Source organism: Ursus americanus, chromosome 28, assembly GCF_024610735.1.
Source record: "Ursus americanus isolate L20-20 chromosome 28, mUrsAme1.1.p, whole genome shotgun sequence".
NCBI classification, from domain to species: Eukaryota; Metazoa; Chordata; class Mammalia; order Carnivora; family Ursidae; genus Ursus; species Ursus americanus.
The window spans coordinates 19,821,872-19,840,509 of NC_142154.1; the positions used below are offsets into that span (position 1 = coordinate 19,821,872).

General features: G+C 41.5%; 1 protein-coding gene across 3 annotated transcripts in view; it reads left to right on the forward strand.

The window, feature by feature from the left end:
- The window catches only part of ENTREP2 (endosomal transmembrane epsin interactor 2), a 447,722-nt gene that overhangs the window by 407,429 nt on the left and 21,655 nt on the right, over nt 1-18,638 (forward strand). For all 3 annotated transcript variants that reach the window (XM_045795361.2, XM_045795362.2, XM_087856722.1), the window contains one exon: nt 12,687-12,794. In XM_045795361.2, the coding sequence (XP_045651317.2) occupies nt 12,687-12,794 (108 nt within the window). The remainder of the gene's footprint in view (nt 1-12,686; nt 12,795-18,638) is intronic.

The following is an 18,638-nucleotide window of genomic DNA, read 5'->3' on the forward strand; positions in this document are numbered from 1 at the left end:
ACATCCTTATAACAGAGGAATAAAACTAACTTGGTCATAGTACTTTTTTTTAACTAGGCTTCATGCCCAGTGTGGAGCCAATGCAGAGCTTGATCTCATGACTCTGAGACTGAGATCAGGAGTCAGACACTCAACTGACTGAGCCGCCCAGGTGCCCCTCATAATGCAGTTTTTAATATGCTATTGGATTTAGTTTTTCAGTCATTTGCTTAGCATTTTTATCTCTAGGTTCACAAGGAAGAATTTTCCTCTCTTGCTCTTTTCATATCCAGATTTGTCTTGTTTTTTTTTAATAGTCAGTGATGCCAACACAAGTTATACAATGTGCCATCGTTATGATAAGAATCTATACCTGGGCTCTCCTGTTCCCTTATCAGTACCACGCCATTCTGTGATTGTAGCTGCGTGGTACATTTTGACGTGTGCAAAGCCCGTCTTCTTTTCCAAAGATTTCTTGACAACACTTATTTTTTCTTTCATAGAAATATACGGTAATGTTTTGTTTGACATTGTTTTAAAGCTAGAGGCTAATTAGAATCACAGTGAGTCTTTATTTGTATTTATTTATTTATTTTTCATTTGAATAAAATTTTAATACTTGTTTGACAAATTCCAAACAGTGTTTCTAAGTGTAGATTTTCTGCATGTTGTAGGAGTTGTTTGTTGATTACCATTGCTCACCTATGTTTTACTGGTGAGCAGTCTTTTTTTTTCCATAATAATATTTTTTTATTATATTATGTTAGTCACCATACAGTACATCCCTGGTTTTTGATGTAAAGCTCGATGATTCATTAGTTGCGTATAACACCCAGTGCACCATGCAATACGTGCCCTCCTTAATACCCATCACCAGTCCATCCCATTCCCCCACCCCCCTCCCCTCTGAAGCCCTCGGTTTGTTTCTCAGAGTCCATAGTCTCTCACGTTTCATTCCCCCTTCTGATTACTCCCCTTTCTTTATCCCTTTCTTCTCCTACCAATCTTCCTAGTTCTTATGTTCCACAGATGAGAGAAATCATATGATAGTTGTCTTTCTCTGCTTGACTTATTTCACTTAGCATTATCTCCTCCAGTGCCATCCATGTTGCAGCAAATGTTGAGAAATCGTTCTTTTTGATAGCTGAGTAATATTCCGTTGTATATATGGACCGCAACTTCTTAATCCAGTCATCCGTTGAAGGGCATCTCGGCTCCTTCCACGATTTAGCTATTGTGGACAATGCTGCTATGAACATTGGGGTGCATATGGCCCTTCTCACAGTGAGTTTTTAGAAATTCAGAATTTATGGGAAAATATATGTTATAAAGGAATATATAGGAAAGATATATTTTATAAATATATACATACTCTTAGAACTATATTTTATGTAAGCCTCTTGGTAACCACAAAGAAAATACCTATAAAAGTTAAAAGTAAAAGAAAAAGAAATCAAGGCCTATCACTACAAAAACAGAAGACTGAAACACAAAAGAAAATGGTACGGGAGGGAGAAAGGAGCAAAGGCCTACAAAACAAACAGAACACAGTTAACAAAGTGGCATTAGTAAATCTTTCCCTTGCAATAATTACTTTAAATCTAAATGGACTAAATCCCCAATAAAAAGATACAGAGTGACTGAATGGATTTAAAAAAAACCCAATATCCATCTCTGTGCTGCCTACAAGAAACTCACTTTATATTCAAGGACACACATAGGCTCAAAGTGAAGGGATGGAAAAGGATAGTCCATGCAAATGGTAACCAAAGAAAGTGGGGGTGGCAATACTTATATATCAGACAAGGTAGAATTTAAGTCAGAAACTGTTTATAGACAAAGATCATTGATAAAGGTCAATTCAACAGGAAGATATAGCAGTTGTAAATATATGTGCACTCAACATCACAGCACCTGTGTATATAAACTAATATTGACAAATTTGAAAGTAGAAATCAGCAAACAATAATAGTAGACTTCAATACGCCACTTTCAATAGTGAATAGAACATCCAGACAGAAAATCGATAAAGAAGCATTGGACTTGAACAAAATAGACCTAACAGACACATACAGAGCTTTTCATTCATCAGAAAAAGAATACACGGAACATTCTCCAGGATAGATTACATGTTAGGGCACAAAACAAGTCTTAACAAACTTAAGAAGATTGAAATCCTACCAGGTATCTCTTCTGACCATGATAAAATGAAATTAGAAATCAGTAACAGCAGGAAGACAGGAAAATTCACAAATATGTAGAAACTAACATGCTCTTAAATGAGCACTGGGTCAAGGAGAAAATCAAAAGGAAATTTTGAAAAAATTAATATACATATACAAAGATACATATATGTGCTAATACACATGTGTGCACGTGCACACAGGTAGAGAAACTTATTTTTTACCTGATTACCCTTTCTTGAATTTCAGGAACATGGCAAATTGTTTTCTTGATCTTAAAATTTGATAGAATTGTAAGAAAATAATTAGTCTGTGAATTACAGTTATTTATGTAGTTATCTAAGGAATTTATATCCACCAACAAGAAACTAAAAGCAATTGCTTAGGAAGGCAGAGGACAGGTTTTGAATTACCAAATAAGGTGCGATTCTGCACCTTTGTGGAGAATGTAAATCTCCTCATGAGTCCTTGCTCAAAGTTAAAAGTGCCATTGAACAAACAGCACATATTGTATGAGAAGCAAACCTGTCCTCTTCTAGTAGTACGTGTGTTATTGATGGTGCCTGAGAGACCAAAGCAAGGCCAAAATTCACTTAAATTTGTAGGGATCCTAAGTAGAATGTTTGCATCTTGAAATAATAACTTTCACAGATTCCTCCATGAATCACTTACCTTCTTCATATGACAGCCTAATTTTAGCTCCTTTTCTAAGATCAGTATTCAAGCCAGCCACGAAGACCTCTGTCTGCAAGAACTACTTTCTATAGAGACAAATTAAATGGCCTGGGATCTGTTCCAGGATGTGCTTGTCACTTGAGAAATTTTATGGAAAATAGAAGTCACAAATTTTACACACACACACACACACAGATCATACTACCATCAAGAGTTCTTGTACAGAGTCTTGCTTATCCATTAATTTATTTGGGTGATGGTGAATTTTTCTCTGTGTATGGTTGGAAATTTGGAAAGTCAGCATATCATTTCCTTCCAGTCTGAACCCTAATATTCAGAAGAGACCAATGAAATATCCCCTACATTTTCAAATGTTTACCAGTTGCTTATTTTGAACGAGGTATTCTATTATAGACAGTAACAGAAGACTGGTTCTCTGTTCGTGCTGTCCTCTCAAAATGAAGATGGAAATATATTGTCAGGAACTGTTCAGGGTCAAAGCTTTTTACCTGCTTTAAGCTAACAAAGTCGCCTGTTTGAGTTTACTGTTACTTCTCTGGCAGAAGACATGAGACTCCTGGTTCAGAGACAAAGGACATTATTACTCATGGCAAAAGTGATTGCCAGAGCTTCCTGTTGGTTTGTGTCAGTTCCCTGTGCCCCTCAAGTCTCTTGGGACAATGCCAACGGCCCATGATGGATGCCTGCACATGAAGTGGGCCACATTATGGGAGAGAAGCACTTAGTCTGGGCAATTTGCTGCATTTGTAATAAGCCTATGCTTTGTCGAGGGGCAATGCTACCTCCTTCCTCAAGGTTGCTTGTTGCAAACAAAACACTGGGAAATGGGTGGGGTAAAGAGCAGTCAATGATGATTTATCTTCTTGGCATGCCTATCAGAAACTTCCAGGCATGCTCAGGGCCTATGGCAGATTGCCTCTCCCAACATAGATCTGCATTAAATGTCAGGTAACAGTCCATGACCAAGATCTAACATCACAGTGCAATAAAGAATATATGGTGCAGGTCGCCCTGTGGGTTAAAAGAAGGAAAAATTCCTTGGGGTATCAGCTGTTGGAGAAGAAGACACTGAAGGAAATGAGATTCAACCTGGACCTTGAAAGTAGAGTCACATTTGGATCCAAGAGGCAGAGAAACATAAGAAAGAATTGTAATTAGAGAAGTCTTTTAAATACTCCAGCTAGATAGGGAGAATCAGAGAGAGAGCAGTTGGGAAGCTGGGGTAAGTTGTCCAGGAATATATGTGCTAATGAAGGCCATAGATGGGCAGGCACTGGGTTTGGGAGGGGAGGAACAGATGGAAAAGGCCTACAGAGGATGCTTCAGTTCAAGCTGGTGACATGAGAAATACCTTTTCAGAATTTTGAAATCTTCGTATAATTGCCTCATGCTCAGAGCAGAACAATCCAATTGTGCGTGTACCTTGTGCTTTAATGCAGGAGGTTCTAAGCTCCGGAAGTCACCGAGCTTGACCCTATCCACCTGGAACAGAGCAGGACAGCCACAAGCATAGTTTCTCTTGTCCTACTCCCCACCGCTTTCACCCACATTTTCTAACATCTTGTTTTTCCACATTTGTGTCCCATTCCTGCCATGAAAGACCCACTAAGACAGACATCCCTGCATTGAGTAATTGATAAGTTTCAATAGGATAATTTTGATAAAGCCCAACTCCCATCCCTTAATTGTAAGACACAAAATTACTGTTGGCTCTGGTCTCATCACTTAATCTTTATGCTATGAGCCTTTCCTTACCTTCTATCATTACACTTTGGCTGATAATGGTCTCCTATGGGATCTCTTTCTTTATTCAAAGAAAGAAAAAAACATGTGGGGAAAAAAACTGGTCAGTGAGCTAATAGAAATGAATGTAAGACCATTTGTCCTCTGGACAATGGTAAATTGTATTAGAGTAAGTATCCTTGATGGCTGGCAGCAAAACTTAGCATCTGCGGTGAAAGACCTGCCTTGTTTTCACACTTGCCATTTGAATGACCTTATAAAAATATTTTATAGAACATGGATTTCAGTGCTTGCAGAGGATTCTCTGATAAAGCTGTCAATGGGCGGAAGTAAAGGCATTATTTAAGCCAGAAGGAGATTCCAAAGAAACACATAAGCATAATTCCAGGTGGTGTGCTGTTATCTAGAAAAAAAAAAGCCAAGCATTTTAACAGCTGGAAGAAGAAAATAAAAGTCTTTTTGGTGTGTGTTTCAAATGAATACACTCCATGAGACATAAAGCAGTGTTGGCCGCATGATGCATATTCAAAAAAAAGATTGTGATTTGTGTTTGGTTTTGTGTGTTTGTGTAGTTTTATTTGGTTGCAAATGAGAGTATATACAAAAATTAATGTTCTTTTCAGAAGGGCATTCGTTTTAATGACAGTAGAATATGTGGTCAATAAAGTTCATATTTTTAGATTGAGGATAAAATTAAGGTATTGATTATATTTTTGGTTATGGTACATTAGGAGATGTCACTATATTGGTTCTACTTTTGAATTGCCCCCTGAGAGATAAATTAAGATTTCTACTTACTATCTTAGGTTGCTCTCTGATGTATTTTTAAGGCAAGAATGATAATTTCATCCAAGTATGCCCTCTTCTCTAGGGAGTCTGGAGCACCCTAATTCCCTGCGGGCTGGTGGGTCTGGAGAAGGGAATGAGGGAATGAGTGAACCCCAGGCCATCAGATACATCAAGGGCACCTACAGGGGAAGGCACATCTTGATTCTGTAGGGATGACACCTAGTCTGCATCTCCCATCCTGACCTCCATCATGAGCTCCAGACCCACCTTTCCAACAGATCACGACCATCTGTGTGGGCAGGTCCCTCGCAACCAGCTTTACACGTCCCAGACCACATTGGTTATTCTCCTTTGAAGACTGCCCATTTCCCTCAGGCCCCTGGCACACTGCTGGCATCATGGTCCCACTCACGACGTATGCCTTGGAATCATCTCCTACCTATTCTTCTCCCTCATCCCAGTCTGTCCCCAACCAATGGCCATGCCCTGTTGGTTTCAGCTTCAAAGTCACTGTCAGACTCCCAGTCTCCATGCTTCCTCCATGTGCTCTGGTTTCACCCTTCTGTAGTGGTGGTGAGATGGTCACCCCCATGTTTCCAGTCTCTTATTTCAACACATGTTTACTGTGCACCTGTTACATCCCGGCCTCTGTGCTCGGCCCTACAAAAGGTGTCTTTCTCAATCATTTGTGAAAATAGGCTGCATTATCTCTTTCCCAACATCAACACATCTTCAGAGGTATCTCATCACTTAGAGAATAAAATCCAAGCTCCTTAGATTCTTTCCAACCACATCTGTGCACGCGCTTTAAACGCAATTGAGCTGCCATCCTGTTCCATCCTTAGTGGCTGCAGGAGCAGGGAGGACACTTGAGATGGCCACAGTATTATTGCACAGAATACTTAAGCAGTGGTCTAAGCCCTGCTACAACCCCTTAGGAAATGAAAACAAAAAAAGCTACCAAGAGCTTTTGGCCAAGATGGAATTATAGAAACTGGATTTAGTCTCCCACCTGAAACAACTCCCCACTCTCCCAGCCAAGAAAAACCAAAACGGACAAAATATGAAGACACATCAGGCAATGAGGACAGTGATCTTGAGATATGGTCAACAAATGAGGTGAGCCCTATGGCAGCCCCAGCTTACAGCCTCGAAAGCCTCCAGGTCACAGCACAGGGAAGGAGAACTCAGGAGAATCCCTGCAGACTCCCAGAGTTAGGGACACAGAGCTAAGAGTCCTAGGGGGACTAAAACCTGGGGACTAGAGTTCCCAGGACAGAGTAGTAGAGGAGAGAGAACTCTGGGATCTTCGGGGGACCCCCCTGGAGTACTCAGTTGGATTTTGATTAGCCCATGCACAGGAAGAAACTGTTGGAGTCTCAGAAAAGAACCACAGAAAAAGATTTAGAAACAGTTTCTGGTGCAGGTCTGAGAGTAGCACCTGTTCCCACAATGTTCAGAGTGACCGGAACATTCTTACCTCAAGAGTGGGGAATAATTAGCCCTAGACTGAACCCTGCTCAGTTCTGCCTAACAAATCTTATAAACAAGAATCTTCTCTGTCTTCACATTGTCATTGAACAATTTAACCTTGGGGATCTGTTTAAACACGGTATGTTAACTTTGTCCCCTATAATATTATCATAATCACTCTCCTTTTGGCTATTTTACAAGGCAGCTTTGAGAACAAATGAGCAGGGAAAGGGATTGCACAAAGACTTGGTGATGACAGTAATTTACAGGAGATTGGGGAACTTTCTTAAAGGACGGTACAGATTATAACACATGGGTTCATGTACGTAAGAGTAAACCATTGGGAATGCTCCCAGACAAAGTCATTTGGATACATACCGAATGCATATATGATGCATTCAATGAGGAAATACAATGAGTATTTCCCACCTCCTCTTGAGGATTTGTTAACCCCTTGATTAGATCATCGAAACTACCCTCATTAATACCATGGTCTTTAGGTGAAAGATCCATTTTTCCTAATAGCTTTCTGAGTATGTACAGTATTTTGTACATTTTTATATGAATAAGGTTGAATTGGAGGACATATCATTACCGGCACACCTTGTTTTATTGTGTTTCATTTTATTACACTTTTCAGATACTGTGTTTTTTACAAATTGAAGGTTTGTGGCAACCCTGCATTGAGCAAGTCTATTGGCAACATTTTTCCAACAGCATTTGCTCACTTCATGTCTGTCACATTTTGGCAATTCTCACAATATTTCAAACTTTTATTATTATTGTATTTGTTATGGTGATCTGTGAGCAGTGATCCCCGATGTTACTATTAGGATTATTTTAGGGTACCACAAACCATGCCCATAATATAATATGGTGAACTTAATTGATAAATATTATATGTAGTTTGACTGGATCACTGACCAGCCATTCCCTGGCTCACTCTCTCTCCTTGGGCCTCCTTTTTTCCCGAGGCACAGCAATGTTGAAATTAGGCCAGTTAAGAACTCTACAACAGCCTCTAAGTGTTCAAGTGAAAGGAAAATTGCAGGTCTCTCACTTTAACCCAAAAGCTAGAGATGATTAAGCTTAGTGAAAAGGGCATGTCGAAAGCTGAGATAGGCCAGAAGCTAGGCCCCTTGCACCAGTTATCCAGTTTGTGAGTACAAAGGGGAAGTTCTTGAAGGAAATTAAAAGTGCTTCTCCAGTGAACACACGAATGATCAGAAAGCAAAACAGCCTTACTGCTGAGCTGGTGAATGTTTCAGAGGTCTGGATAGAAGATCAAACCAGCCATAACATTCCCTTAAGCAAAAGCCTAATTCAGAGCCAGGCCCTAACTCTCTTCAATTATACAATGGTTGAGAGAGGTGAGGAAGCTGCAGAAGGAAAGTTAGAAGCTAGCAGAGGTTGGTGCATGGTGTTTAAGGAAAGAAGCCGTCTCCTAACATAAAAGTACAAGGTGAAGCAGCAGTTGCTGATGCAGAAACTGCAGCCAGTTATCCAGAAGATCTGGATCAGGTAATTCGTGAAGCTGGCTACCCTCACCAGGAGATTTTCAATGTAGGCAAAACAGTCTCCTTTTGGAAGAAGATGCCATCAGGGACTTTTACAGCTAGAGAGAAAACGCTGATGCCTGGCTTCAAAGATTCAAAAGACAGACTGACTCTGAGAGAGATGTACAATGAAATTAATGTTGTTTTCATGCCAACATAGCATACATTCTGCAGCCTACAGGGCAAGGAGTAATTTTGCCTTTCAAGTCTTGTTATTTAAGAAATACATTTCATGCAAATCAAAACCACAGTGGGGTACCACCCCACACCTGTCAGAATGGTTAAAATCAAGAACACAAGAAACAGTAAGTGTTGGTGAGGATGTGGAGAAAGGGGAACCTTCTTTCACTGTTGGTAGGAATGCAAACTGGTGCAGCCACTCTGGAAAACAGTATGGAGGTTCCTCAGAAAGTTAAAAATAGAACTACCCTATGATCCAGTAATCGCACAACAGAGTACCCAAAAAAATACAAAAAAACTAAAACAAAGGGATACACATAGCCCTATGTGTATAGCAGCATTATTTACAATAGCCAAATTACGGAAGCAGCCCAAGCGTCCATTGATAGATGAGTAGATAAAGAAGATGTGGTGTGTATATAAATGCAATGGAATATTACTCGGCCATGAAAAAGAATGAAATCTTGCCATTTGCAATGACATGGATAGAGCTAGAGAGTACAATCCTAAACGAGAGAGTCAGTGAGAGAAAGACAAATACCATAGGATTTCACTCATATGTGGAATTTAAGAAACAAAGCAAATGAGCAAAAGAAAAAGAAAGAGAGACAAACCAAGCAACAGACTCTTAATTCTAGAGAACAAACTGATGGTTACCATAGGGGAGGTGGGTAGGAGGATGGGTGAAATAGGTGATGGGGATTAAGGTGGGCACTTGTCATAATAAGCACTGGGTGATGTATCGAATTGTTGAATCACTGTATTGTACACCTGAAACCAATAACACTGTATGTTAACTACAGTACAGAACTGCAATAAAAAATATTTTTCAGAACAGTCGAAAAAAATACGTTTCCTAAGCTTATATGTGGCTGCCGTAGATTGTGATTCCTTTAATGGATCTGCACAAAGTCGGTTGAAAACTTTCTGTAAACAATTCACCATTCTAGATGCCACTAAAAACATTCATAATTCACAAGAAGAGGTCAAAATATCAATACAAACAGGAGTTTGGGAGAAACTGATTTAGCCCTGATTTAGCTGGATGACTTTGAGGCGTTCAAGTCCTCAGTAGAGGAACTAACTGCAGATGTGGTAGAAACAGTCACAGACCTAGAATTAGAAGTGGAGCCTGAAGATGGGACTGAATGGCTGTACTCTCATGAGAAAACTTGAATGAAGGAGGAGTTGCTTTTTATGGATGAACAAAAAAAGGATTTCTCAAGATGCGATCTACTCCTGGAGAAGATGCTGTGAAGATTGTTGAAATGATAATAAAAGACTTAGAATAGTACGTCAACTTAGTTGATAAAGCAGTGACAGAGTTTGAGAGGCTTGATTGACTCCGATTTTGAAAGAAGTTCTGTGGATAAAATGCTGTCAAACAACATCACATGCTACAGAGAAATCTTTCATGAAAGGAAGAATCAGTCAATGCAGCAAACTTGGTTGTCTTATTTTAAGAAATTGCCTCAGCCACTCTAACTTTCAGCAACCATAGCCCAATTAGCAGGCATCAACACGGAAGCAAAACCCTCCACCAGTAAAATGATTACAACTTGCTGAAAGCCCAGATGATGTTAACACTTTTTAGCGATACAGTATTTTAAAATTAAGATATGTACATTTTTTAGATATAATGCTATTGCATACTTAACAGACTATAGTATAGTGTAAACATAACTTCTATACCACTGGGAAACCAAAAAAAAAAAATGCATTTGATTCACTTTACTGCAATATTTGTTTTATTGCAGTGATCTGGAACTCAGCCTCCGGTATCTCCAAGGTATTCCTGTATACTAATCTTTGGTCATTTTTGTGAATCATGGTTATTTTTTTTTCTGTTTATGGATTTGATAGTTCATTTCCTAAAGAGGAATGAATTGTACTTGGACAGTTAAAACTCGACAAAGCGTACCCTCTGAGATAGAGCTCAAGACAAAGATATCCAATTTCACCATCTTATTCCTCTTATTCTTATTCGTAATACTTGAAATTCTAGCTAGTGCTATAAGGCAAAAAAAAAAAAAGAAAGAAAGAAAAGAAAAGAAAAGAGAAAAAAAGAAAAGAAATAAAGGCATACAAATTGGAAAAGAAGAAATAAAACATTTGCATATGGCCTCACTGTCTACATAAATCCCAAGGTCACAAGATACCAGATAAATATACATATATAAACCACATTTCTATATCTAGCAATGAACATGTCAAGATTAAAAGTAGAAACACAAAAATAAACCTCAACCTAACCCTCACTTTATTCAAAAATTACCTCAAAATAAATCACACACTTAAATGTAAAATATAAAACTATAAAAACTTCAGAAAAAAATATAGGAGTAAATCTTGACACCAAAACATGATCCATAAAAGTAAGCTGGTAAGCTGGACTTTATGAACATGAAACTTCTGTTCTGTGAAACTTATGTGAAGAGGATGAAGAGACAAGCTACGGAGTGGGGAAAAATATTTGCAAACCACGTATCTGACAAAAGACAGGATGTAAAACACAAAAGGACTGTCAAAATTCAATAAAAAAGCAAACGATTCTATTGGAAAATGGGCAAAAGATACAGACACTTCACCAAAGAGGATATACAGATCAAAGGAGCACAAAAAAAGTTGTTCAGCAGCACTAGCCATCAAGGAAATGCAAATTAAAACCAATATCATTAAAAAATTATATTGGTATATCATTGCACACCTATCAGAATGGCTAAAATAAAAATAGTGATACCAAATGTGGGCAGGGAAGCAGAGAAACTGGATTATTCATACGCTTTTGGTAGGAACATAAAATGAGTCAGCCACTCTGGAAAACAACGTGGCAGTTTCTTACAAAACTAAGCATTCAGTTACCGTATGATCCAGCAATTGTACTCTTGGACATTTTTCCCAAGGAAATAAAAACTTGTGTTCACACTTATGTACACAAACGTTCATAGCAGCTTTATTTGTAATAGCCCCAAACGGAAAATCACCCAGCTATTTCTCATCTGGTGCCTGATTAAGCAAACGGTGGTACATTCACCATGGAATATACTGCAAACGGTGGTACATTCACCATGGAATATACTGCAAACGGTGGTACATTCACCATGGAATATACTGCAAACGGTGGTACATTCACCATGGAATATACTGCAAACGGTGGTACATTCACCATGGAATATACTGCAAACGGTGGTACATTCACCATGGAACATACTGCAAACGGTGGTACATTCACCATGGAACATACTGCAAACGGTGGTACATTCACCATGGAATATACTGCCCAACAATAAAAAGGGATGATCTGCTGACACATGCAACGGTGTGGATGAATCTTGATGGAGGTATGCTGGCTGAAAAAAGCCAATTTTGAAAGGTTACGTGCTATATGACTCCACTTGTATACCATTCTTGAAAGGAAAAAATTCTAAAAATCGAGACCAGGCTAATGGTTGATAGGGATTGGGAATGGGAGATTGAGCTGGAGCAGGGGGAGAGAGGTACGTGTGTCTCTGAAAGGTCAACATGGGGCGGGGATCCTTGTGGTGATGGAAATGTTCTGTATCTTGACTGCATCAATGTCAATCCTGGTCTATAGTTTTGCAAGATGCTACCATGGAGGAAACTAAGCAAAGGGTCCACAGGATTTCTCTGTATTATTTCTTACAGCTGCTTGCGAATCTACCATTACCTCAAGGTAAAAAGTTTAATTAAAAAACTTGGCATTTTACTAAAGTCTTCAAAATTTTAAGTTACATTATGTAATTGATAGATTGCCCACCTACTTAAATGTCAGTGATTTCAAGATTTTTCTTAGACAGTGAGTGCCTAATAGTGATCAAAAGTATGAAATACATCATTCAGTGTCTAAGAACAATTTGATCAGCACTGTAGACGAATAAACAAATGTGTCTCTATTAAAGGCCAGTTTTGATTATTAAAACAAACAAACAAAAAACAACGGAAGAAAACCTCCATGAGGTGGATGGCAATTGGTCACACTCATTCTGGACCTTGATGGAAATGCTAAGAATCTGCCTTCTGGGTTGTCGAGTGGAGACTGACATTCTGCTGCCTTTTTCTCTCACAGGATCTCCTCTTCAGCGTGTGTGCCCTCAATGTCGTCTCCACCATCGTGTGCGCATTGGCCACAGCCATGTGCTGCATGCAGATGGTCTCTTCCGACGTCCTGCAGATGGTGAGTGGGCCCCTTCCTTCCCAAGCACACTCCGAATGGCGAGCCTGACCCCCTTCTCCTCCAGCCACTTTGAAACCAATGGAGAGTGGACTCTTCTAGCTTTCATCCAGAAGCCACAAGGATGATAGGCCCTGAGAGTCCATGGTGCTTGGAGGTCACCTCATGGTACCCTCTGGAAGATAGAGGACCTATACATTTGGGGCCTTTAATGTATTTATTTTAGGCATCTGTTGGAGCTGCATGTTAACAGAATCTTGCCACCCTCATGCCTCTCGTGTGTGCTCTTGAGTAATTTTAGTGACAATCCTATAGCCCTAGACATCCTCTGGGCCCGGGACCTCCAGAGCACGGTGCCTTCCTCCAGCTTAAGAATTCTCTTTTAATAAAGGAAGATTTTTTAGAAAATGAGTCCTTTTCAAGTTGAAAAACTGCTCATCTGTGCTTTTTAGATTTGCTAATTAACCCTGAGCTCATTATCTAGTGGCAGAGTCGCTGGCTGGCCATCATTTGCCACCCCCGCCCCCCGGCCAAAGTCTTAGAGTTGAAAAACTGCCGCTCCCAAGGGGGAGAAATGAGACTAGGAGCAAGGGTCACACACTTATTAATACACGTTTATAAGTACATGCTTAATAAATAACGAAGGCTCTTCATTATTCAACGTGAATGAAACACAGCCCTCTGTTCAGTGTTACCACTAAAGTCAGTACGATAAAGAGAAACTGATGGGAAGATATGGTTCTCCAATGCCTAGGGTAGGAATCATCTGTGTGCGTGTCTATCTGTCTGTCTATCTGTGTGTCTGTCTCTATGTCTCTGTCTCTCTGTCTCTCTCTGTTTTGCTTCTTTGTGTGTGTGTGTGTCTGTCTTTCCCTCCCTCCATCTCTGTCTCTCTGTCTCTCTCTTTGCTTCTTCGAGACCTGCCCTGCCTCCCCCTCAATGTTTTATGCATCTCATGAAAGAAAAAGCAAGCTATTCTGGTTGTAGGCTGTTTTATTTGCTCTTTCTCATCCACCCCATGGCAATACATCAGTTCATCAAGTTACAGGGCCAGAGAGCATCATTACCAAGATGTTAAAAATTCATTGGTCCTAATCATATGCAACGCCCGCCTCTTTGTCCCAGTGTATATCTACACAGCTGTCACAGCCAGGGCTGACCTTTCCGAGAGGTGGCAGTTCTCTGAAAGGGATTTAATTAAGCAGTTATTCAGCGGCAATGAACTTTTGGCCTCGCTCACAGAGGCCTCATGTTGGTGATTTTCTCCGGCATGTTGTATAAAGGAAAGGTTAAGTACCGTGGGGTTCTACTCACCTCCGCAGATTTTACGATTGATCTGTAAATATCATACCAATTTAACCAAACTAACAGAACCGAAGGGCTATATATATAAAAGTTTGCATTCCCTGGTTTGAAGCATTAGAATGAAAACTCGAACTAAATCCGAATAAGGTGTAGAGTGGCTGTGATGGTGTCTACAGTCACGATCACATCGATGTGGCACACGAGCGGGCCGGCGATCCTGGGCCTGGCGTCAGCCGTGTCTGTGTCAGAGTCCCACCTCTTCTGCGTATGAAGCAAGTGACTCTGGGCTTGTCACGGAACCCGCCTGAGCCTCGGTTTCCTTACCTCTGAAATGGACCAAATGGCATACCTGGTGAATATTCAAGAAGTGTGACCTATTCGACTCTTAAATGCGGGGGGAGTATTAGTTTGTTATTGGGAATATGCTGCAGCCGTGGCTGTGAACGCCGTGGTCCTTGATGTACTCTGTCAACTGCAAACCACCACAGGGAGGGAAGGTGTGGTCACAATGATGACAGCCGCCATCAGAACCCCTGGCTATTCCATTGCTGAGTATTTGTGGTAAGCTTGCTTCTAAGCCCCGGCATGGAAGTGAAAATCAGTTAAATTCCTGCTGTCAAGTTCCTTTTCCCTTTGCGACCATGGGCTGTGGGACCAGACAAGGCTCTACTCTCCTTTGAGTCCCTGGCTGTGCTGCTGACTGCTGCAGAGTCTCGGGGGAGCCGAAAGGGAACTGGGGGCATATGACCATGGCGCCTTGTGGGACCCATGCATGACCTTGGGCACATCGCTGCCTAATTGTCCCAGTTTCCTCCGCTGGCCTCACAGGGCCACTGAAAGAGGAATCAGGTAATGCATGTGCTTGGGCTTTGAAAATCCCTGGTGGCCCACGTGGGGGAGGTTGGCTTTTACCACATGGGTCAGACTGGGCGACGCTGGCCCCACAGGCTACACCCTGGAAAAAGGAGAAGTGGGGAGGCTCAGGGGCTCATTATTCTCCCTGAGGGATGGAACCTGGAATCGAATTATTCATGAGCATGCCTCAGAAGCTCTTTTTAATTTTTTGGAAAAGTCTTCTCCTTTTTTTCCAGCTTTATTCAGGTGTAATTGACTTTAATTTTCTTACTTCGTTTCATTAGGCTGTGGAATTAAAGAAGTAATATATGATCACTGAAACAAGGAAAACGCAGAGATATATAAAGACAGAGTTAATAAGCTATACCTTCTCCCACCTCATTCTCCTGAGGAAAGTTTGCAGTGAATCCTTCCATTTCTTTCTTGATTTCTTAGTGTTTCTATTAACATATACAAGTAGGCTATTTTCTTTGTTCCTCCTTCCCTCCATTCTTCCTTCTCTTCTTCTTTCCGCTATTGCTTCCTTTTTTGTTTTTAAAGATTTTATTTATTTATCTGAGAGAAAGAGCACGAGTGGGGGAGAGGGAGAGGCAGACTTCCTGCTGAGCAGGGAGCCTGATGTGGGGCTCGATCCCAGGACTCTGAGGTCAGGACCTGAGCTGAAAGCAAATGCTTAACCGACTGAGCCACCCAGGCACCCCGCGTTATGTCTTCCTTTTAACCAAACGGGATCACACTATTCATATCACTCTGCAACTTGATTTTATAGCCTGAAACTATAAGCATATAATTTGTATGTCCCTAGAGGGACATCTCTGTAGGTCAATATACACAGAAATGTCTCATGTCTACACTGATTCGTTCTGTGGATGTAATGTCAATCGGCCATTTCTCTGTGTGTGGATGCATGAGTTCTTTCTTGGTTTTGATTTTGTTTTTGTTTAGATCCGTGCAGATGACGCTACAATAAGCTCCTTGTGCATACAGTTGTAGCTCTCTTAGTCCACCTGTGCTGAACCCACTGGCCCGGGAGCCACGGTTCTCCATCCCGCCCGTAAGATGCACTGCCTGCTCCCCACCGCACAGCCGCCCACCAGCAGCCTCCGCGGTTCACCCCCATGCCATCTCTGCTCCCAGCAGTTGGGTCACAAGTTTCCTAAGGGACAGTTGTAGCTGTCCCCAAAGCAGTCGAGGCCAGTGGTGTTTGGCTTGTCAGTGCATACTGTAGTACTATAGAAACCAATGAAAGATGAGTGCAAAAAAGATCATTGTTTCTATTATTTAAAAAAATGAGTGCTTTGGAAAGATTCAGTGAAAGAGGCTCCCTAGGTATATTGCTCTCAATTTTGATGTGGGTGAGACAATCATAAGGAATTGGGATACAAATTTTTAAAAATCTGGGAGGTGTCTGCACACACACATCATTTTACAAGTACTTTTAAGTTCCAGCTCTGCTCCAAAAACACAGAAACAGGAAGCAAGAGAATTCTTTTGGTGTCATTTATACACCAAAGACCACGAGGCACTCCAGACCGCAGACTGACTCACAGCAAGGCATGGCTTGGCATGGAGGGAACCCCTAATTCCTTCCTTTCTTCTGGGGCTCTGCATCTTGGGATAAGTAACCATTTTTAGAGCTCCTATCCTGAATGCATGTATACATGAGATACAAAGCTTTATGCCTATCATCAGAATTTATAAAGCTAGGGTACTCTAATATGTTTTGGAAATAGTGGCAAAAGGCAACTGATGATAAAATTCAGTTTATTGATACAGTTTAGTGGAGAAAGCTTTTACCTCCAAAGTATCCCTGATCTCACATTTTTAGTTTTATTTCTTGAGCGTAATCTCATTTTTCCCATTTCTCCATTTAGCTCTTTTCCTCCCCACGAACTTTATTGCCAGCCACTTTAGCCTAAGGGACATCATCTGCTATTACATGCATCTCCATTAGGCACTTGCTTGTGAACTTCATCTTTTATTGTTGCCATTTATGTTCTCAACACGAAGCATGTGCCCTGTAACTCAGAACGCCTTAGAAAGTGCAGACGGAGCGCCATGCCTTTCGCAGACGTGCTAACTGTGGGCTTGCCCATGGAGCTAGCAAGGGGTACCGTGGTCAGGGATGGTTATGGGTGCCGTGGTCAGGGATGGTTATAACACCCCCCACCCCAGAACTCCCAGAATCACTCAAGTTCACCAGTATCTTCACCTCTCCAGCTCACCCCAGTGCCCACCAGCACCTCATGGAGGCTGGCCCCTCCTTGGACCCACAGTGACCTTCCTTGAGGTCTGGGTTTACCAGAAACATCTCTGGGTAATACGTGCTACTTATCTATCGGACGAGAACTGAAAGGTGTCTGATTATTTTTTTTTTTTTTTTAGATTTTATTTATTTATTTTTAGGGAGAGGGGGCAGAGAGAGAATCTCAAGCAGACCTGTGCTGAGTGTGGAACCTGATGCAGGGCTAGATCTCACGACACTGAGATCTTGGCCTGAACCGAAATCAAGAGTTGGATGCTTAACCGACTGAGCCACCCAGGTGCCCCCCCCCCCGAATCTGAAAAAGCTAGTTATAGCAGACAATCCTAATGGTGAAACGTATATGCTGCAAACATTGTGACTTTAAATATGCAGATGAGCTTTTGTCCACCAGGGTTTTGATTTGGGGCCAAGACCTTCTGTTCAATTGGGGGTCTATGTATTAGTGTACCGAGTTGTATTTCTTGTATAAACCCCGTGGAAGTTGCACCATCTGTAATTTCTAGATTCAGTTCCTTTAAATTGGCGTGAGACATGCAAAGCGAGCAGAATGCAGAGCTCCCCTGGATGTTTTATGACTCCTCTCCACTCCCTTACAGCTGCCTTGCCAGGACCTGGCTTGGCAACACTTTCTGCTCAGCTGCTCTCCTTTGTCAAGTCTTTCCAAAGCATTCAACTTGGTTCTCATAGAACAAGCAAGTTTTCCTGCCTGTATTCATAGTTCATCATAAATTACGGTCGTAACTAAACTGGGCGTTAGCTACTGGGGAGGGCACCCCTGTGCCATGAGTAGCTGGGGAACACACTTGGGGTGGTGGCAGGACCAGAGAGCAGCAATGTGCCTTGGGCGGGCATGACTCCAGGGTCTGGAGTGCGGAGGGAAAGCCCAGCTCGTCCAGTCGGTCGGTGACAAGAGGTCAATTAAGAAAACTACCATAGGAATATTAGCATATTTCTCCCAAGTATCAAGAAAGGTAGAGGAAGGTGGCTATTGCCCTGTATTGCTTAGTCCTTATGGGAAATCTCAAAGATGTGTGTGATCCATTCAGGAGCCAGAGTGTGGTGGGGAAGCTGGGAGAGTGTGCTCTGTTCCCCAGTGAACCAGAGAGGAAGCCGCTGCTCAGGAGACTGGGGAGCCATGTAAAAGGAGACTGGCAGGCCTGTCCTGGAGCCTGAAAGAGAAGAAGTTGCTCAGAGCTCACAGGAGTTTCTGGAAATTCCAGCCCCTTGTCCTGCCCTCCATTCCTTACTCCTCCACCTCCCCTCATGGCAGGAGATGGAGGTGTAGGGACGGCAGAGCTAATATGTGTGATATGGTCCTTTGTTTAAGCCACACAACACTGCCATCTGGGTCTGTGACAGAAATGGTGTTTCCCAGTGTGACCCTGTCAGCCTAGGTGGGTGAGAGGGGAATCGAGACTCAA